The sequence below is a fragment of the Ochotona curzoniae genome, unplaced genomic scaffold (genome assembly GCF_017591425.1).
Source record: "Ochotona curzoniae isolate NIBS_2020 unplaced genomic scaffold, NIBS_Ocur_1.0 scaffold_4683, whole genome shotgun sequence".
NCBI lineage: Eukaryota > Metazoa > Chordata > Mammalia > Lagomorpha > Ochotonidae > Ochotona > Ochotona curzoniae.
Window position 1 is genome coordinate 30,781,649 of NW_024467121.1, and position 22,003 is coordinate 30,803,651.

Here is a 22,003-nt window from a genome sequence, read left to right on the forward strand (position 1 = left end):
TTTCATATGCCAATAAAAGTTATTTTAAATATGCTCACCAGTTGCAAATGCATGCTGCAGCACTTTTAGGTGAAACAACATGATTCTAGCATTTAACTTAAATTACTTATAAAAATATGAGAAAGTTAGGTAGGTGCTTGGCCTAGCAATCCAGCTGCTACTGGAATGCCTGTGTTGAAGACTCAGCTCCACTTTCAACTCCAGCTTCCTGCTAATGTAGATCCTGGCAGGCAGAAGGTGACAGCTCAAGTAACTGGATCCCTGCCATCCACACAAGAGACCTGAATTGAGTCCCTGGCACCTGGTTAGAGCCTGCAATGGCAACATGGCACGTCCAAAGATTGCATGTTTAGGGAGTTAACCACCAAATAGGTGCTCTTTCTTTTTCCCTCTGCCTATCACATAAATACTTACTTTAAAACCACGATAACCAGGGAAGAGAAAATGAACAAAATGATAATGACAAAAGCTGGTTAGTGCACAAAAGGTTTGTTAAGCTATTGTCTCTCCTTTTTTGATTGTTTGAAAGTTCCCCAAATAAAAAAGCTTCCTTCTATTTTTATTTTTTAACTGAAGGAAGGTAAGAATCAACAAGCATTAATATATGAGAGTATTTTATAATAATGCTAACGGTGGCTCTTGGGTCATGGTTTCTAAAAAGAGTCGTAACTGTGAGTACATTATGCAATTAAAAATCTCACCTTTTCCTTTGTTCTCAGCTCATCAAACATTTCTTGAATTTCCAGTTTCCAGTCATCTTGCATCGAATGAAATGATTCCTGAGGCATCTCAGTCATCACTGCCCCTTCAATAGCAGTCAGCTGTTCAAGAATTAAGGCAAATGATGGGCGGATATGAGGGTCTTGTTCCCAGCATTCTAAAATAGACAAGAACCACAGTAATTCCACCTTCTTGCATAGTGTAGATTCTCCCCAGCCATCAAATATTTGAAATAATAAAAGAGAAATGCAATTTTACATTTGTCCTTCTAGCAGAAGCCAATGTCTGTATCACCCATTTTCGAAGATTTTAAGATCTGATTTTATGGCTCAATTCAAAATGCTTTATTTTACCTAGTGTGCATATCAGAGGCATGCACAATAGCACTAAATATGGCCATTCCTATCTATATTATACCACATGTGAAAAACACACAAGTGCTTTCCACATCTTGTCACGAATTCCATGTTTCAAGGCTCAGGCAGCTGTGGACTGATGATTATGTGATGTAGAGCTATATACAAAAGCCAGTTTCAGAAATCCAGTGTTTAAATGTTATAATCACAAAAGAAGTTCTAGGAAATAGCCAAATAATCAAGTAAGGCAACTTGCTACTTACAAAAAAGAGTGAGTTAATTTTTAAAAGATAAGGATCAAATAGACCAGGTCATGGCAAAAGCACACCAGTTAAGGCTGTAAAACATTTTTGATCATTAGGTTAAATTTAAAAGAACAGATCTGGAGCCAGTTCAATACTGTGTTTGAACTCTACTAGTGTACTCGGTGAAAACTTTATGACCATTCAGTTGAGTTCTGTATATAAATGAGTCACCGATAAAATTGGACTGTTTTTAAGTGACTTACTTCACCAAAACTTTACTCTTGAGATCAAAGACAAGCCTTCTAATTCCTTAAATAGTACAACCTCTTCAAAGCTATTGAAAACTGGCATCACAGAAATTATTTCTTGGTTAAAAAAAATATGGACTTTCTAATCAGCGATTTTCCCTGGTCCTGCAGACAAAGAAGGCTGCACAAATACCTTTCATGAGCTTGGCAAACGGCTCAGGGCAGGTGGAGGGAATGGGCAAAGTAAGCTTATTGACTGCTACTCCATAAGCCACAGCGAGACCATCAATGCCACGATAGGGGACTTCTCCGGTCAGCAGTTCCCACAGCAGCACTCCATAGCTGGAAAGCAAAGTTTTCATAATCAAGTTTTTCTTCCAGCAAAGTTGGTGGGATCAACTCAAAGTTACTCTCCTCCAGATCCTAGGATGAAACGTCTTTCCAAGCAAAGCTCCTCTGTGATACTGTCCTAGGTGAGAGATGTGCTCTTCCACCTAACAATCTGAACCCATACAGATACCCATCTTCCAAGAAATCACAGGGGCATTCATTCCAGGAGTTAAAATGGCCTGATGAACAGGAAAGCTTAAAGTGGACTGAACAGAGTCCAGAGCTCGCCATTCTCTCAGATCAAGTGGTTACTGGGATGCTTCTCCTTCTACCACAGGCTCTCATCACTTCAATCAAACCTCTTAAGGAATGTTAGGATCCATGATGAGTCCAGTCTCACACTATTCTCAAGTTACTCCGTAGAAGACTGAGCTGAAATCATGTTGATAAAATTATTTTCCAAATTCTTTTGGAAACTGTTTATTTTTCTTGCCTCTCCCTATCTAGTAGGCTACAAAAAAGTCAGTGTGGGTTTCCTGACGCCTCCTAGCATGGACCTGACGCTTGTTTTTGTAATTCAGGAAGGTCAGGAGAAATGCAAGGAAAAACAAGGAACAACAGCAATGCATAGCCAACACGTGATTCCCGATTCCTGCTCCTGCTGCTTCAGTTCCTCAAGGGCAAAAGCAGTCACAGAGGAATGGAAAAATCACCCAAGAATTTCTAGGTTAATGTTTTAAATGAAGCTAAAGTGCCAAAGGCTGTCCATCTCACAGACTCAAACATACCCTAAAATTCAACTCTACTTAAAATGACATAGGAATGAGCCTTGTGAATTACATTTATTCTATTCTAGTATTTCAGTCAGCTCTCTCATTTTCCTTTATTCTTCTTCAAAACAAACTGCACTCAAATTATCTTCTGTTAACAGGAAAAAAAAAATCTAGTCCCTTCAGGTGGCTTCACTTGATTTAAAGTTCAAACCCATGAATACATTAAAAAAAAACACGGTCATATTTGATTTCTGCTTATTAATGTAACTATTCTAATCTTCCAAAAATCTCAGTATCTTTAGGTTTTAAAAAAATGTTGGAAATGTGAAGCAGTTTAATCATCTTGCATCATGCATTTCCATGATATATTTAGAGGTGTTTTTTAAACACATCAGGGCCTAGTATGACAGCTCAATGCCTAAATCCTCCCCTTGCAACTGCAGAGATCCCAAATGGGTGCCGATTCATGCCCCACCTGCTCCACTTCCCATCCAGCTCCCTGCTTGTAGCCTGGGAAAGCAGTAGAGGAAAGCCCAGAACCTTGGGATCCTTCGTCCATGCGTGGGAGACCTAGAAGAAGCTCCTGGCTCCTGGCTCCTTGCTTTGGGTCAGTTCATCTCCAGTTACTGCAGTCATTTGGGGAGTGAACCAGCAGATGGAAGATCTTTCTATCTCTTTCTCTCTGCGAATCTTCCCAATAAAAATAAATTAAAATATGATATCACCCCCTCAGTCTCCAGACTGAGATCAAGTATAAAAATAAATAAAAATCTTTAAAAACACACACACACACACACAAAGACAGTAAAAGATGATCAGAGGAAAAGAAAAGCCACCAATGCTCGCTTAAATTTGTCTACAGAATTGCTTTCTCAGTCTCATATGATTATTTTCTGATATTAAGAGATTGATGCTGTGACTTAGCCAGGTAAAGCTACTGCCTGAGATGCTAGTATCCCATACAAGTGCCAGATCCCATCTTGCTTGCTCCACTTCCCCTTCCTGCTGCAGCACCTGAGCAAAACCTTAGCGATAGCACCTGAGCAAAACCTTAGCGATAGCACCTGAGCCCCTGTGGGAAACTGAAGCTCCTGTTTTCAACTGCGGGGTCATGGCCATCTACAACATGAACCAACACATGGAAGTTCTCTATCTCTGTCCCTCTCTCTGTAACTTTCAAATAAATAAATAAATGTTAAAAGAAAAAAAAACAGAGTGAGAGAGAGATCATGATACCACACATGCAACAGAAAAAGCCCACGGTCTAAGGCTAGAAACTCTCATGATTCCACGTTCGCATCAGCCTCAGATGTGAAGAACATTAACACATAAAGATATGTCCACTAGTGCCTACTAAACTCAAGACCAATCCATACACTGAAAACATTCAGAAAAAGAATGTGAAAAACAACAGAACATGCCCATGGAGGGGGCCTGAGGATGCTCCAGCTGGTGCCCTAAGGGTCCTATGCAGAGGCACCTGATCCTGAGGCCCTGCATCCAAGACTTGGGGGCTCAGTAGAAGGAGTTCAGGGCCCCACTCAAAGGCTACAGGATTCTGATGCAGAACACCTGATTTGGGGTTCTGGTGATATTACTATTCATCAGGTGCACTTTGAGTCACAAAGCCCTTAAAGCTGATCTTCAACGAACTGATCCAGAAAATAATACTGAAATCTGCTCTATAACATCAAATCACCGCTTTGTTTAAAAGACAAAGTTTTAAAGGCAATAGGGAACACGCCAGGTGCGGTGGCCTACTGCCTAAAATCCGTGCCTTGAGCATGCCAGAATTCATATGGGCACTGGTTTTAATCCCAGTGGCCCAGCTTCCCATCCAGCTCCCTGATTGTGGCCTGGGAAAGCAGTCAAGGATGGCCCAAAGCTTTGGGACCCTGCACCCACATGGGAGACCCAGAAGAGGCTCTTGGCTCCTGGCTTTGGATCAGCTCAGCACGGGCTGTTGGGACTACCTGGGGAATGAATCAGCAAACGGAAGATCTTCCTCTCTGTGTCTCTTCCTCTTTGTATATCTGACTTTCCAATAAAAATAAATAAATCTTTAAAAAAGATAAATAAAGGGGCAAGCACTGTGCTGCAGCATGTTAAACCAGAGCTTGGCATGGATACAACCAACATTCCAGATGGGAGTGTTGGCTTGAGTTTCACCCTCCAGTTGATGCACCTGGGAAGGCAATAGAAGATGTTCCCAGTATTGGCCCCTAAAACATGTGGAAAACCAGGATGGAGTCCCTGGCTCCTGACTTCAGAATGGGTCAGACAATCTGCCTGTTGAGGTCATTTGGAGAGTAAACTAGTATGTGGAAGATCTTTCTCTGTCACTCTGACTTTCAAATAAATCAATCATTTCTCATTTTAAAAAAGGGCATATATATTATATATGTTGTAGTATTTGTAAATTTTGTGATGCTATAACTATTAGCTATAGATTGAAATTGATGTTTCAGATTATCTGGTCAGTAAATTAGAACCCATGGGTAGAAACAGTATCACAATTTCAAGAAAAAGCACACTGAACCAACAGATTTGGGGCCTGAAACATTCTTAGAGAAAACCATTACAATGTGTATAAATTAAAAGAAAAAAGAAACAAAACAAAAATCCCACTGGAAAATCACTAAACTAAAACAAACAAAAACAATAATTTTGCTTCTTAAAGGTTGCAGAAAAAAACTCCAACATAGACCATTACTGAGACAAGAGGATTTATCTCGTAAAAATTTAATTTGATGGAATTATTTCTAAAACGTAATATACATTTTTCTGTTCTCTTACCCTGGGTCCAGCCCTTTCCTGGTAATTCAGGTGCATAGTACATATGAGTTACAATTCTAGTGAGCCTGGATCTCAGAACTGAGGCTAGAATCTGCTTCTGATTAGTTTTATTACCTGACCCAGGTACTCAACATCTCGTGCCTTTGTTAACTAATATGTAAAATTGGAGTTATTCTAAGAGTTACCGGAGGCCAGTGCTGTGGTGGAGTAGGTTAAGGTTTCACTGCTGGTGCCTGCCTCCCATTTATACATGTGTTGGTTCTAGTCCCCAGCTGCTCCACTTTCCATCCAGCTCCCTGCCTGAGACCTGGGAGAGCAGTGGAGGAAGGCCCCAAAGCCTTGGGACCCTGCACTCATGTGAGAGACCCGGAAGAAGCTCCTGGCTCCTTGCTTTTGTGGAGCCATGTGTGGAGTCAATCAGCACTGGGAAGACTGCGTTTCTCCTTCTGTCTGTAACTCTGCCTTTCATATAAAAAAATAATAAAATAAAAATAAAATCTGTAGGAGCTATTGCAAAAAGTAGCTAATAGCATCTGCTTAAATGTGTAGGACAGACATCATGCAGTACAATAACTTCTAAGGGAGGGAAGGGAGGAGCAGAGGGCAATTGGGAAATCCAGTGACCAGCCCCTAGCACCAGGTAAACAGCAGCACTGCCTGCGTGACACTAGTTTATGAGGATGTTATAAAGCACGATTCCTCAGCAGTGGCCATGTATGATTCAGCGTGCTCACCAGGAGAGTTGTACCCAGGTGACTCTAAGCTGGGGCCTCCTTCACCCTTTTTAGTACTTCATGCCTTCTTCCCATCATGTACTATACTTCTGGCTACCATTTTTTACTATTACCACACTGGCCTTTGTCTTCCCTTGTCTACTTAGCTACTTTTGAAAAGAAGCAAATTATCGCCCTGTGTAAAATTTAAAATTAATTATAAGCAAATAATTTCTAGAGGGAGACATCTACAATGAGTGTGTGGACTCAAAAATTCACATTCTGGCTGGATTTAGAAGCCTTTGTCCCCTCCTTCCTGATCCTCCTCTGCAACTGACAAGACTGCTATAAACCATGATTGACAGTACAACATTTGTCTACTTTGTAATGTCACGGTTTACAGCAGGAGCACTAAAAATGGCTATAGTTTTAAGGTATATTGTTTAATATAAAGTTGACCTATGATGCATTTCAATAGTTTAAGACTCTTAAAGTATAATTTCTTAAAAAGATTACAAATTTCCCTTGTGTAATTAGATATTTTCATTAAGAAAAAGCACTGTAATTAAATCAATGACAGCACATTTAATATTTTTAAAAAACAGGTTCAGCTACTACCAGAGAGTCTGATGCATCAAGCAAAGGGTGAGGCTCTCGTCCTTGAACCGTTAAAAACTAGCTACAAGACACTACAGTACCAGCAACCCAACTGGAAAGTTTCTCAAACAGTATAAATAAATCATATCTTCAATATAGAGAATAAGCTTGAGATGCAAGTAATTTTATAGTATTTTTACTGAAAGGAGTCTCTGCCTCAAATTCTTGTGTGAATTTGAGGAAATAATTTCAAGGGCATCAAAGATTTAAAAGAAAAGAAAACTTTACTGATTGATAGATCTGGGTTTAAATAAAGATACCCTCACTTTATTTTTCAAAAATAGATTCACAGCAAGTTACATTTCCTCTCTCAGTCCTAGTTTTACTTTGTGTAAACAAAAGAACAAAAAGCACCTTAAAGTGGGAATTTTTAAAAAAGATTTATCTTTATTTAAAAGGCAGGTTTACACAGAAGGAGAGACAGATTTTCCATCCACTAGTTCACTCCCCAAAGTGGCCCAATAGTCACAGCTGAGCCAATCCAAAACAAGGAGCTTTTTCCAGGTCTCCCACGTGGGTACAGGAGGCTTTTGGATCACCTCTACTGCTTTCCCAGGCCACAAGCAGGTTGCTGCAAGGGAAGTGGAGCAGGTGGGACACCAAGTGGCACCCATATGGGATTCCAGTGTGTGCAAGTTAAGGATTTAGCCACTGGGCATAAAGAGAATTGACTTCATGCCTAAAAAGGTGGTTAGAATAACAAGATCAGACAATAACAAATAGTGACAAACATATGAAAGATGAGGACCCTCACAGACCATGATGGCAATGGAAACTGGTCCAGCCATTTTTGAAAACAGGTTTGGAGTTTTTCAAATGATTATATACAGAATTACCATACAGCCCAGCAATTTCACTGCTGTTACATGTATAACCCAAGAGAACTTAGAACACATATCCTCACAAAAACTTGTTCATAAATCTGGGCAAAATGTGGAAATAATCCAAATGTCCCTCAATGGATGGATGAATGAATAAGCAAAATGTGACATATTCATACAAGGGAATATTATTTAGCTGTGAAAATACAAAGGGATGATACATGCTATGATAAGAATGAAACTCAAACATGCTGAGTGACACAAGATGTTACAAAGGAGTACATATTGTAAGATTCCATTTTAAAAATGTCCAATAGCTGCTAATCTAAAGATAAAGAGTGTAGCTTAATAGTTGACTAAGAGGGAAGAAGGAACTAAAAGTAATGAATAATGAATGTACACTTTACTTTTAGAAGAACAAAATGTTCAAAAGTTTGATTATGGCAACAGATACTATAACTCCATTAATATACCAAAAGCTTTTGAATTATATAGTTTAAATAGGTAAACCATGTGGTATGTGAATTGTATTGTAACAAATAATTCCATAAATCTTTATATCTGCCACACATGATTTTATATGAGCATTAAAATAAAGGCAGGGAAAGCCTCACATTATAACTAACAGTACATTTGTGTTGTCCTGTTGTTAACTTCTTCAACTTTGTAACAAATGACAAGTTAAGACAATGTGACATGGCACTAGATCTACCCCTCCATCTTCAAACAGCAGGCTGTTATTTTTCCCATGATGCAATCTAAGATGTGAAGGAATAGGTCTCAATTTTGTTCTCAAACTCCTTTTATGGTGATACTGTTCGTGACCAATAAGGAATCACAGATTTTGTTAAAGTGAAAATTAAATTTTATTTAGGGCTTACAAAATTTTGGCATCAGAGTTAAACTGCAACCAGTTTTAACTAAACCTCAGACTTAACACAAAGGTTTTCACATCAAAAAGATCATATGACAAAATAAAACCAACAACAACAACAACTAAAAACTCACCCTCAAGTTACCTGTCCCATTGTCACTACTGTTATCTTAATCAAAAGCATAAAACAGTCTTCAGAAAAGCCTGTGCTAGCTTCGCTCAGAATGACTTAATGCTTTGGGACCCAATCAATTGGGGCCTAACAACCAGTCTGTACAGATGCCTGCCTAAAGCAAAGCTCACTCACCTCCAGACATCGCTTCCCTTGGAGAACAAGGAAGACCTGATCACCTCGGGGGCCATCCACGCATAGGTGCCCGCGGCGCTCATCTTGGTGGTCCTGTGCCATTCCCTGGCTAACCCAAAATCCGTGATCTTCAGCGTTTTATTGCAGATGTCATCATGCTCTATCTTCTCCAGCAGCAAAACTAAAGAAAAAACAAAGGTGGGAAACCTTCCGATTGTTGCGTCACGATGTTTTAATTCTGTTTATGGGAGCAACAGACACAGAGAGGCTTTCCATCTGTCAGCTGACTCCCCAAATACCGATAGCTAAAAAGGGTCAAAACCAAGAGGCAGGAACACCATCCAGGACTCCGGAGCAGCTGACAAAGACCCAGGCACTACGGCCATCACTCACTGCCTTCTGGGGTGTGTGTCAGCCTTAAGATGGAACTGGAAGTAGAGCCTGAGCTTGAATCCAGGCACTCCAATATGTGATATGGAGATGCTATTATAACAACATCTATTCCAGGCACAATTTTTCTGACATTTACAACACAATTTTCATTGTTGTTGGCACAGAAAACAAGAATAAATGTGTATTTTAATATTTTACTTTACAGCATACACAAACGTGTATCACAACCTTTATCGGGTGACTCGTGCCTCAAGTTACAAATTTTTTTAAATTTCCACAACCACAATTCGGCTTCTTTATGATTTGCTTCCCTTTATAAGCAGTAAATGATTTTTAAGGGTGAGAAACATTCACTAAGGTATCACAGAAAAGATCAGAAGTCTGTGTAAGTTTACCTGACACGAAAAAGAAGTGATTTTCTTCCAAGGAATTTCTTCCTAATTTAACTTAGTTTTTTCTATCCCAAAAATACTAGTGCAGATTGCAAACAGGAAGTATTACCAAAATTCATTTTCAAATATTATGTTAAGTTTGTAAAAATGCTTATGGAGACTTTCAGTCATGAAGATAATTTATCAGATACAACAGATTTAATGATGCTTAAAATTAGCAAAAAGTAAACACAGAAACATCATCCAATGTTTTTTTCCCCAGCCCTACCTTCTTAATACTGTAAAAGACACACAACAGCAATTTCCAGAAGCAAGGCCGATGCTGCTCTGTCCCTGAGCTGTCCAGTGCTTTCGCAGCATTCACAATCCCTCCCCGCCCTGCCCTGACTCAGTCCTGCTTGCTTTCTCCCTCCTCACCTCTGGCTGACTCTCCTCAGATTGGAACCAGGGAGAATTGTTCTTTTGGGGCCCAGCGCAATGGCTCAGTGACTAAATTCTCCCCTTGCAATGGTCAGGATCCCATATGGGTGCTGCTTTATGTTCCGGCTGCTTCACTTCCCATCCAGCTCCCTGCTAGTAGCCTGGGAAAGCAGTACAGAATTGCCCAAGACTTGGTACTTGGAAGAAGCTCTTGGCTCCTGGCTTTGAGTCAGCTCTTTTCTGGCCATTGCAGCTGCTTGGGGAGTGCACCGGTGGATGGAAAATCCTTCTTTCTGTCTCCCCTTCTCTCTGTAAATCTGTCTTTCCAATTAAAATTTTAAAAGGCCTAGCACGATAGCCTAGTGGCTAAATCCTCACCTTGCATGTTTTTTTTTTTTTTTTTTTTTTTTTGGTTTTCCAGGAAGCTTGAGTGGAATTGGAGGTTCTGCCTCTCTCTGATCTACCGCAGGCTCTTTCCAACTGTCAAGGCATTCTTTGAATCTATAAACTTTCTATGAACAAACTACTTATATTCGCCAACAACAAGGATGAACTTCAACATTGTCATGATCAAACTGGAAGAAGCCAGCCATGGCCATGTGCATAACCTGAGAAAAGAACTATTGGAACTGACACCAGATCCAGAGCTGCCAGAGGCTGAGGAGATCTGATTGCAAAAGGACACTGCAGGATGCTGGTTACAGGATTACTAACAGAAGGATTTGCCCAAATGCATCATGCTCTACAGTCCTCCAGGAGTGAACCAGCACGTATTCCTCCAAGCAATGCAACATCTATATGCATGTGAACTGTTTCTATTACAGCACTTGGGAAGCACAGCATATTGAAGTTGTTATTGCCTCTGGTGTCTGCACTAGAACTCTGCTCTGAATGAGAACAGAGAGAGGGGGAGAGCCTATGGCAAGGGAGAGGTCTGGCAGGGCTGAGGTATACTGGGAGGAACGTACACAACTCCCCTTCAAATACCCACTCTGTTGGATCTGATTCATGGTAGCTACTTTGCGCTTACAGGAAAAATAAACCCCAAGCAGAACACTCATCTACTTTTACAAGGCACACTTATTATTCTCATTTTATTTGGTTCACTTCCCAAATGCCCACAACCTCCAGGTAGGGACCAGATAAGAACCAATAGCCCAGAACTCCATGCAGGGCTTCCACAGAAGGCGCAGGGACCAGAAGACTCAAGCCATCAGCAACTGTCTTCCAAGGTGCATATCAGTAGGAAGCTGGATGGGAAACAGAGCAATAGGAACTCTAATTAAGCACTCTGATATGGGAAGTGGATATTCCAAGTGAAGACTTAACAATCACGCATTATGTACGTCTCACATATTTTTATATTGGCATTTTGTTCATGCCATTTGTAATTAAAGCAAACAAAAGAAAAAATCTCCAACAAGTATTGAAAGCTCAACGTATGCCTTATGTGCAATATCTCATTCAATCCTTACAAAAATCCCAAAAGATAGGTCTTTGTTACCAAAACACTTTTCATACTGCAGAAGTAAAATGATAGAGTGAATTCATTAAAACAGCAATCCAGAGTTCGCAAAAAATACAAGTGTATGAGGTAGGAAGACTATGATCCAGATTTTTATACTGAAAAAAAAATCATTTCCTCTTTTATCAAATGACATCTTTATTAGAAACATGCTAAAAAATCACAAGTAAATTTCTAGAAGGAATATTTGGACCACATAAAATATTTTGGACTAAGTTCTCCAAACACACTGGAGAATGGCATAGGAAAAATTATTCTTCATGTCTGGTTTGTGGAATAGGATCAAAAGGAGACACACTTTCTATAGTGTAGTAACGGCTGACAGGATGAGTATATTTAATTTTTCAGGTGACATTAGAGGTTTTTTCATCATGTAACCTCCCCACTCTGTGATACAGTCAGATACATTATCTCTCCTTTATAGAAAAGGCAACTGAGGCATGGAAGTGTTGAACAGTATGAAGTCACACAGCTCAAGAGCTATGATGCTCAACCAGTCTGAGCCCAGGCTCTCTGGTTGTAACTGCATTTCACACTAGTTGGCCATCTTGGTCAATTTCGCATAAGTTTTCTTGGAGACCCCAGCACAGCACCCTAGTGGCTAAAGTCCTCACCTTGCACATGCCAGGATCCCACGTGGGCCCTGGTTCATGTCCCGGTGGCCTAGCTTCCTATCCAACTCCGTTCTTGTGGCCTGCTTCCCATCCAGCTCCCCCCCTGAGGCCTGGGAAAGCAGTTGAGGATGGTCTAAAGCTTTGGGACTCTGCACCCACGTGGGTGACCTGGAAGAAGCTCCTCATTTTGGATTGGCTCAGCTGTGGCCATTGGGCTACTTTGGGGAGTGAAATAGCGGATGGAAAATCTGTGTTCTCCAGAAGCAGTTCATGGATTTGGATAGGCTCAGCTCCAGCAATTGCTGCCACTTGGGGAGTAAATCATCAGACAGAGGATCTTCCTCTCTATCTCTCCTCTCTATATATCTGCCTTTCCAATAAGGTGGCCTAATGGCTAAAGTCCTCACCTTGAACACACCGGGATCCCATGTGGGTGCCAGTTCTAATCCCAGCAGCCCCACTTCTCATCCAGCTCCCTTCTTGTGGCCTGGGAAAGCATTCAAGGACAGCCCAAAGCCTTGGGACCCTGCACCCGTGTGGGAAACCTGGAAGACACTCCTGGCTCCTGGGTTTGGATCAGCACAGCTCCAGCCATTGTGGTCACTTGGGGAGTAAATAATCAGACACAAGATCTTCCTCTCCATTTCTCCTCCTCTCTGTATCTCTGGCTTTCCAATAAAAATCCAGGGAGGGGCCAGATATGATAGCCTAGCGTGACAGACCCAGTGTGATAGCCTAGCGGCACCTTGAACACACCAGGATCTCATATGGGTGCCAGTATTAATCTCAGTGGCCCCGCTACTCATCCAGCTCCCTGCTTGTGGCCTGGGAAAGCAGTGGAGAATGGTCCAAAGCGTTGGGACCCTGCAGCTGAGTGGGAAACTCAGAAGAGGCTACATAGCCAGGCTGGGTTTCATCTGTAACCTGCAGGACCATTTCCTCGAGGTCCCTTAGTGCTACTCATAATGACACTGATTGTAACAAGGAGGCAAAGCAAGCAAAAATCAACCTCATTTTGAATCCTACTGAAGAGATCAAATTTTGACTGTTCCTTCATGTCAGTTAAAGGCATTTTATTTCTTAGATCTTACGCCTCATGAATATCAAGAAAAACAAATGCCTATAGAACCTCAATCCTTTACCTTATTTTCTGAAATCACAGAAACAAAAATCAAAACAAAGGCAACATACTGCTTCCTCTCTTGCTCCGTTACATAATTTGATTTTCAAATAACTGCTCCTACCATCAAAAAGACATCAAATGGATGATGACATGGGTTATGGTCCTATGAAGACTTTGTTTTCTAAAGCGCTTTTTCATATTCATCCAGGAAGACAGGCATGAAGAAGGACTGATTAAAATAGATCTCAGGGCTGGCATTGTGGCTCAGTGGGTATGTGACATTCCATATGAGCATGGGCTTAAGGTTCAGCTACTCTGTCTCCAATCCAATTCTCCCACCAATGTGACTGGAAAAGAAGCAGAAGCTAGCCCAAGTGCTTCAGCCCCTGCCACTCTCAGGGAAGACCCAGGCTCCTGGCTTCAGCCTGGCTCAGACCTTCCCCAAACCCCCTGAGGGCATCCAGGCAGTGGGCCAGAGGATGGAGGATCTCTAACCCTGTCTTTTCAAATAAATAAGCAATTTTTAAAATTAAAAAATGGCCTTAAGGGGCCTGGCATGGTAGCCTAGTGGCTAAAGTCCTCGCCTTGAAAGCGCCAGGATCCCATATGGGCACAGGTTCTAATCATGGCAGCTCCACTTTCCATCCAGCTCCCTGCTTGTGGCCTGGGAAAGCAGTCAAGGATGGCTCAAAGCCTTGGGACCCTGCACCCGCGTGGGAGACCTGGAGGAAGTTCTTGGCTCCTGACTTCAGGTAGGCTCAGCATCAGCTGTTGCGGTCACTTGCAGAGTGAATCGTCAGACAGATCTTCATCTCTGTCTCTCCTCCTCTTTGTATATCTGACTTTGCAATAAAATATTTATATATATTTAAGCAAAATGGCCTCAAAACAAAATCTGTCTTAGCCCCACAATGCGGACCTAAGGAAAGGCTGGCAGACTTTGACATGTAAAGGTCAACAAAGACAGCTCTTAAATAAATGAAAGCAGAACTAAAGTGGAGAAGAAAAGCTAAACACTCAAAAAGGAACTTTTAACACAGACAGGGTGGCATGCTGAGATACAAGGAGACATTGCAAGCAAGGCAGGATCCTCCTTCCCCAGGCCCAAAGTTTCCATAGGAACCAAAAGCCTCCACACTTTGAACTAACAGAGACAAGTTAAAATAACACTCCTAATGTCAAAGGTTTAGAGTTCCCTGAAAGGCCCATTGTTCTAGATCTCACTTCGGAGGTGTTCCAGCAGAATTCCTGAAATTCCTTATCTTTTGGGCAATGTGACCGAAACCAAAAATAGCCTGCTCATAACAGGTAATATAATCAGGCACCTGGCCAGGTTTCACCTAAAGACAGGAGGCTGGCAGCCAACTTCCGCTTCCTGTCATTCCATCCAAGAGAATCACAGGACACCTGCTCCTACCAGCCACTGTCCTGTACAATGCAAGCCTAGCTCCATTTGGGGCCAGAGAGGCAGATTCATGTGGGTCATGCAGCAGCAAATGTTAGGGCACCCTTCCTGGGGAGCTAAGTGAAGATTCTCCCCACCCTCCATCTCCTTCCCCACCCTCCACTAGTACTTTTCTTTAACAACTGGCCATTATAACCTTGTAATTAGCTTATTTATTCAATCATGAGACACTGAACTTTTATTAGCTCTTTCGAAGTTTCACATTGCTATTTTCAGAGTTGAAGAATACAATGTATATTTTCTAAAAACCACTTATAATAACATTTCTATTCCCATTCTGTCCAACATTTGTAGCATTGCTGCGTTCAAACTGAAGTTAATGCAGCAAATCAGTTTCAGATAATCATAAACTAGGAATTTATTATCCAAAAGGAATGTCATAAGAAAGAAAAAGTTGCCAAAAGCAGCAACATGAAAGAATATATTTACAAACACGACTTCTTTCAATCTGAGACCATAAAATAACTTTGTGTATTATAGCCCTGACAATGGTCAATGATTTACAGGCAATAACCGGCAGCTTTCTGTGCCACTCACAAAATACAACCCGTTTCTCCCACTGCTTTCCCTCCATTTCCACAGGAACATTTTTCCCTCTGCTCCCCAACCAACTCACCAGCATATGGAGTAAAAACCAAACTTCTGCCCTCACCTGCATTCAAGTCTCTTTTCAGGCTCATTAATAAATTCGATCTCCAGCTTTGCTTGTATTCTACAAAATGAACCCACATTCTAATAATCCAATGTATGGAAAGCCATCTCCAAAAATACAACAGTGCTTCTTCCTTTCTCTGTACCTACTTTGGGACAATCTTCCCTTCTACTCACAGTAAAAACTGTACCTCCCACTCCAGCCCCCAGGCTCCAGAGCACTGGACTATCAGCCCAGGCCCACCTGGCATTAACCCTGACACTGCTTCATGAGCAAGTTCATGAGCCCCTGGATTCTCAACACTCCTGTTCCAAAACTAGATGAGTCTACACAAAACACCTTCCCTCTGCCTCTTCTGTTATACGTGCCTAACATAACTTGGACTGCACCACTCCCATTACACTTACCTACAGTCACATCACTCATAGTAAAAGTGGTTGGAGGATCAGACATTGGGCATAAAAGTTAAGACGCTGTTGAGACATTCACATGCTAAAGCATAGTGTCAGGGTTGCCCAATGCAGCTTCCTGATGATGCTCATCCTGGGGTCCAGCAGATGATGGCTCAATGAGGTGAGTCCCTGCCATCCACATGGACTGAGTTCTTGGCTCCTTTCTTCAGCCTGGCCCAGTCCCAAGCATTTCAGCCACTCAGAGAGTGAACCTGAGGATGGAGAGGAGGGGTTCCTCCCACAAATTAATTAATTAAATGATTCTTAGAAATTATAAAAACAAAGTAGCTTGAGGACAAAACTTGGGTCTACTCTAATTTTTACTACTGTGTAACAATCAGTACTTTTGCATGTTCAAGTAGTTGCTAAATAAATAAGTAAATGAATAAAGAATATTATAAGAATGGATCTGGGGGGTTGCACTGTGCCATAACAGGTAAAGCCACCAGCTGCAATTCCATCATCACAAATGGGCACCAGTTCAAGAACTGGTTGTACTACTTCCAATCCCTGCTAATGCACCTGGGAAAGCAGCAGAAGATGGCCCAAGTGCTTGGGTCCCTGCACCCACTGGAAGCTCTGGGATTCTACCTTCAAATCTGGCACAGCCCTGACATGACAGCCTCATGGAGAGTGAATCAGTACATGGACACTCTCCATCTCTCTCTATTTTCTCTAACTTTGACTTTCAAACAGCTAAATGAATCTTAAAAAATTAAGCAAAACAAAACAAAAAGCAGTTTCACCTCTACTCTCCTGAAAAAGCATTAGGGTATCATACAAAAAGGAAATGAGGGCTGGCATTGTGGTACCACATGATCCCTTATGGGCACTGGTTCTGGTTTCAGCTGTTCCAGTCCTGATCCGGCTCCATGGCAACAGAAGATGGCCCAAGGGCCTGGGCTCTTGCACCCATATGGGAAACCTGGATGAACCTTGGCTCCTGGCTTCAACCTAGCCCAACACTGGGGTCATCTGAGGAGTGAACCAGCAAATGAAAGATCTCTCTGTCTCTCTTTTGTGACTCTCTCAAAATACTTTTTTTTTTAAAAATGAAAACTGTTTTTAAGATCATCCTAATGAAAGTAAGCTAGAGGGCGCATGGTATTTGACAGAGTTGAGCATTCTCACCTGAAACTTTTTACAGGCCTCCGGAGAAGCACCTTCTTGTTTTCCTTCCAGCTCCAGCTTTTCCTGGTCCCTTATCTCCCTAACCTTTAGGAGAGACCCCCAGGACTCCAGCCTTAGACCTCTGGTCTCTTCTATCTAAACTCACTCCCTAGGTAATCTCAGCCAAATTTGGGGCTTTAAACACTGGCTTGTGCTGATGACTCCCAAGTTTGTATCTCCAACCATGTCTCCCCACCTTTAGTCTCAGGCTGCTCCCAGCGCAACACTGACCCTGAAACCCCCCTATGTCACCATAGGGTCAGAGTCTAGAAGACCTCATAAGACCCCACAAGGCCCAACTGACCCCTGTTTCTCCCTCATGCCCTCCCATTGTGCCCTCCTCCACTCCTTTCCTGTCACACTGGTTTCCTGTTAAATCTTGCAACTTCTGTTCCCTCTAACAAGAATCTCTTCCCCAATGAGCAACTTTCTCACTTTGAATTTTCCTGGAAATTGACCTTCTGTGTAAAACCTTAGACACACAACCCAAAACTTCAGTGCTTACTCCAACGTTTTCCGCCTCCTTTGCAACCTTAGTTCGTACACTTAGCACTCGCCTCTATGCAGCACACTACATATTTTATTACTTAATTTCCTTAATGTCTGCCTCACTCACTGGGATGTAGGCTCCATTAGCAGAAGGATTTGTTCCTGCTGCTTAGGTACTGAATGTAGGGGATCCCAGGGATATTTCTAGCATGCAGCAGACTATCAATAACTGCTGTAGGAAGGAACTCATGAGCTTATGAAATATGAGACTTCTCTAAAGACAATACAGAAGCAGTCTGCTAAAACAGAGCTTCAGCATGCTCGTATGACAAAACAAACCACCTCTAATAGAATAGACACATATAATACTCAGTGTTCATGAGGAAACTTAGAAAATGTATTGGATTCCATTGTATGTGCAACCTACTGCCATCATCTATTGGCTTAATACATTTATAAATAGAAAACAATATATTTGGCACTGGGGTGCATTATTTTCAGAAAACTTCATATAATTCACTTATTTCCTATGAAGCCAAATCTTCAAATACCTTGTACACAATCAAGATACTTCTCCAAATGGCACGGATTTCCTCTATTCCTAACTGTAGAAAAAAATGCACAAACTGATAATGAGCCAAGGCAATGAAACAGGTACAAGAGCTATTTCATATACTTTATGCTTCCTCCTTGATCCAACTTATCAGTCCAAGTTACAAGCAGATCTGCCCAATATGCGGATCTTAGCTCTGCCAGAGACCAAAGCTGGGAGCTGTCTCAACACATGGCTGGCTGGCCAGCCTGGATCAATCAACTCTGGAAGACCTCCTAATCAAATTCAAAGGATCCTCTGTGTCAAGCAAGATGATGCATTTGAGCTGCACCACATTTTACAGAATAAAGACTAACAATAGGGTCCAGCACAATAGCTCAGTAGCTTAAATCATTACAAATGCCGGATCCATTTTGGGTGCCAGTTCTGTTCCAGCTGCTCCATTTCCCATCCAGCTCCCTGCTTGAGGCCTAGCACAGCTGTGGAGGACAGCCCAAAATCTTGGGAACCTGCACCAGTGTGGGAGACCTGGAAAAAGTTCCTGGCTTCTGGCTTCAGCGCCATTACAGCTGCTTGGGGAGTGAACCAGCAGATGAAAGACCTTTCTCTGTGTCTCTCTTTGTAAATCTCTTTCCAATAAAAAATTATACGAATCAAGAATAAATAAGTAAATAAATAAATATTCTTAGCTTTATTATAGTTCACATAACAATACACTAGGAAATATTTAAAGCACTCTAAGCATTCCTAAAGATAAAAATTAAACTAATCACTAGTCTCATAGATAATATATCAGAGGAGCTGACAAACTTAAGCTAAATCTGACACCTGTTTCTTTTGCAAATAAAACTTTAAGGAAACCCAGCAGTGGTCATTGGCTTATATATCATCAGGGATGCTTTTAGCTACAGAGTAGCATTAAGGAGCTGAAAGAGAGACTGTGTTGCTTGCAAAGCATAAAGTATTTGCCATCTGGCTTTGATAGGAAAAGTTGGCCAACTCCAGATACACACTGCCTCAATGCATGCTCACATCATCCTATTTAGAAAGTGAAGGCCCACAAACAGTGGAGTTAGCAGTCAAATCTCAAACACCACCATCATCATCTGTCCCCAGTAACAGAGGACCAAATGTTTATGCACATTTCTTTGCCAAGAGCCAGTCCAGGCTAAGCTAGGCATACTTTCACTTGGTACCTTCTACAAGCAACCATCATTAATTTGATTTGGATACAGCCTACCGACCATGGAAACCAGATCACCATGAGAAAGATCTACCAACCTGGTCCTTTGAACTGTAATTTTCAACATCTGGCTCTATATGAGAATCAACTGGAAGACTCATACACACACATACCACTTGCATCATAAACTGAAGTATATTAATGAGTGGTGGAAAAAGATTAGATCTATATTACAGCAAGCAGAGAAAATGTTAATAGAATTTAGGCCATAGGTGTTTGTTTGAAATTCTTTCAGTGTTGTATAGCCCAAGACTTCCAAAAATGTTGGAAAGGAAATACATTGTGAAATTCTACTGTATCGGATTTTCCTACTTTCTGAAGCTCTATCAGAAATTGTTACTTCATGTAGTGGTTGAAGTCCTTGCCTTGCACGCCCGGGATCCCATATAGCTGCTAGTTCTAATCCTGGCAGCCCTGCTTCCCATCCAGCTCCCTGATTGTGGCCTGGGAAAGCAATTGAGGAAGGCCCAAAGATTTGGGACCCTGCACTCGCATGGGAGACCCGGAAGAAGCTCCTGGCTCCTTGCTTTGGATTGGCGGAGCACTGACAGTTTTGGCCATTTGGAGAGTGAATCATCTGATGGAAGATCTTCCTCTCTGTCTCTCCTCCTCTCTGTATATCTGACTTTCCAATAAAAATAAATAAATCTTAAAAAAAAAAAGAAATTGCTACTTCAGAGAATGCCATTCTCTACCAACAGATATAATCCTTTAACCCAGGGATTCTCAGTGCAAGCCCCAGGAACGCAAGAGTTCCTAACATTGCAACAGAGGACATGCAGAAGCTGCTATGAGCACCTGTCCATCTCTTGTCAAAGTGTGGCACTAAAGCAGGCCTCAAAAGTGTAAGCACATCATCACCCTTATTAAATGTTTTGGAATGCAGGGGTTAATTTTCTCCACTAAAAATGCTCTGTTAATGGGCCTGGGGCGCAACTGGCTAATCCTCAGCTTGGAAGTGGCAGTATCCCAAAAGGGCACAGGTTCATGTTCCATGCGTTCTATTTACCATCCTGTACCTTACATGTGGCCTGGGAAAGCAGAAGAGGATAACTCAAAGCCTTGGGACCCTGCACCCACATGGGAAACCCAGAAGAAACTCCTAGCTTCAGATCAGCTCAGCTCTGGCCACTGTGGCCATCTGGGGAATGAAACAGCAGATGGAAGAGCTTCCTCTCCTCTCTGTAAATCTGCCTTTCCAACAAAAATAAATCTTTAAAAAGAAAAAAAAGTTGTATTAAACAGCAAGTGGGGACAGCATGGTACTGCAGCAAGCTAGTCCTCTACTTGTAGTGCTGGTTGGTGTCCCAGCTGTGGACTTCCAATCCAGCTCTGTCTTAATCATCTAGGAAAGCAGTAAGAGATCAAATCCTGGTCCCCTGTACCCACATGAGATCCCTAAAAAGCTCCTGGCTGCTGGATTCAGATTGGCTCAAATTGGGCCAATGGAGCTATTTGGGAACTGAATCAATGGATGGCAGACCTCATTTTTTAACCTCTCCTCTCTGTAAATCTGCCTATCAATAAAAATGTAAGAAAAATAATAAAAAGATAATGCTATGAGCCTATTGTTATTTTAACATCATCAAATTATTTCCATGTGTAATTTTAAACACTGACTAGGATATCAGTTACAATAACCTATGCCAACAAAAGTTCTTGGGAAGTCCTAAAACATAGCACTGGCAGCCAGGCTACATATGCCGAGGATTTAAGCTCAGGTGCTGCAATCAGAGGCTATGTATTCAGTCCTTAACCCAACTTGACAAACTGAGTGACTCTGACCCAGTCCATTCATTCCTGGCTTCAGATTCTTCACCTGTAATGTGGTAATTACAGTCCCTACGTCAAAGGGCTGCTGTAGGAATTAAATGAAGATAACCCAGCAGTAGTGCCCAGCACCCAGCAAGCCCTAAGTAAATGTGAACTGCTGCTCCAGTCATTACTAGCACTTTTCTAAAAGCACTTACTTAAAATGAAGGAACATGTGAAAATGAGCTTTAAAAATCAAACTCTCCATGAGGCATCATCAACCACATACATTTAAGTTGCACATTACACAGTAAAACCACTTCCATTTTCTTAGCTGCCCCAAGGAACCCTTCAGCCCAAAGCAATCATATTAAAGTGTTTCTGCCTTTGAGGAGCACCGCAATAACCCTAGAGGGTTTGGAGAATTATCGCTGACATTGGGAATTAACACTGTCAACCTGACATGGCAAATCTAGATAACATTCCAACTCCAGAAACAGCTAGCAATTAAAGAGACAGAAAGTGGCCTAACACACTACACAAATTATAGAAACTAGACTCCAGCTGCAAATGATAAACAAAATCAGACTAAAACTAGGTAGATTACTTTATGAATTACTGCTGCTCTAAGAGTCTGACAGGATTGTCATAAAGATAATGATCCCCGGCTGATCTTGGTTTTCTGGGAACACATCCGTCTTTAAGGAGTAGACCACACTACTCTCCACTGGAAGCTTCAGCAGCTCTCCTACGCCTATGAAATGCCCACACAGCAAGACCTGGCTCCTAGGCCCCTGCTGCCTGGCCACGTGAAAACCACCAGTTTCCTTCCTGGTTTTCGTTCTCAATATCTAATTAATCGTTCATTGTTCCTGGAAAAGGTCATATACTTGTGTGCCAATTTTTATCCAACTGCCTTG

At 41.7% G+C, this 22,003-nt stretch overlaps 1 protein-coding gene across 1 annotated transcript in view; it reads right to left on the reverse strand.

Moving 5' to 3' along the window:
* The window catches only part of MAP3K21 (mitogen-activated protein kinase kinase kinase 21), a 50,827-nt gene that overhangs the window by 23,131 nt on the left and 5,693 nt on the right, over window positions 1-22,003 (reverse strand). Inside the window, exons 2-4 of the mRNA XM_040968314.1 lie at window positions 8,841-9,021; window positions 1,763-1,911; window positions 702-877 (exon numbers count right to left, since the gene is read on the reverse strand). Coding sequence (XP_040824248.1) covers window positions 702-877; window positions 1,763-1,911; window positions 8,841-9,021 — 506 coding nt within the window. The remainder of the gene's footprint in view (window positions 1-701; window positions 878-1,762; window positions 1,912-8,840; window positions 9,022-22,003) is intronic.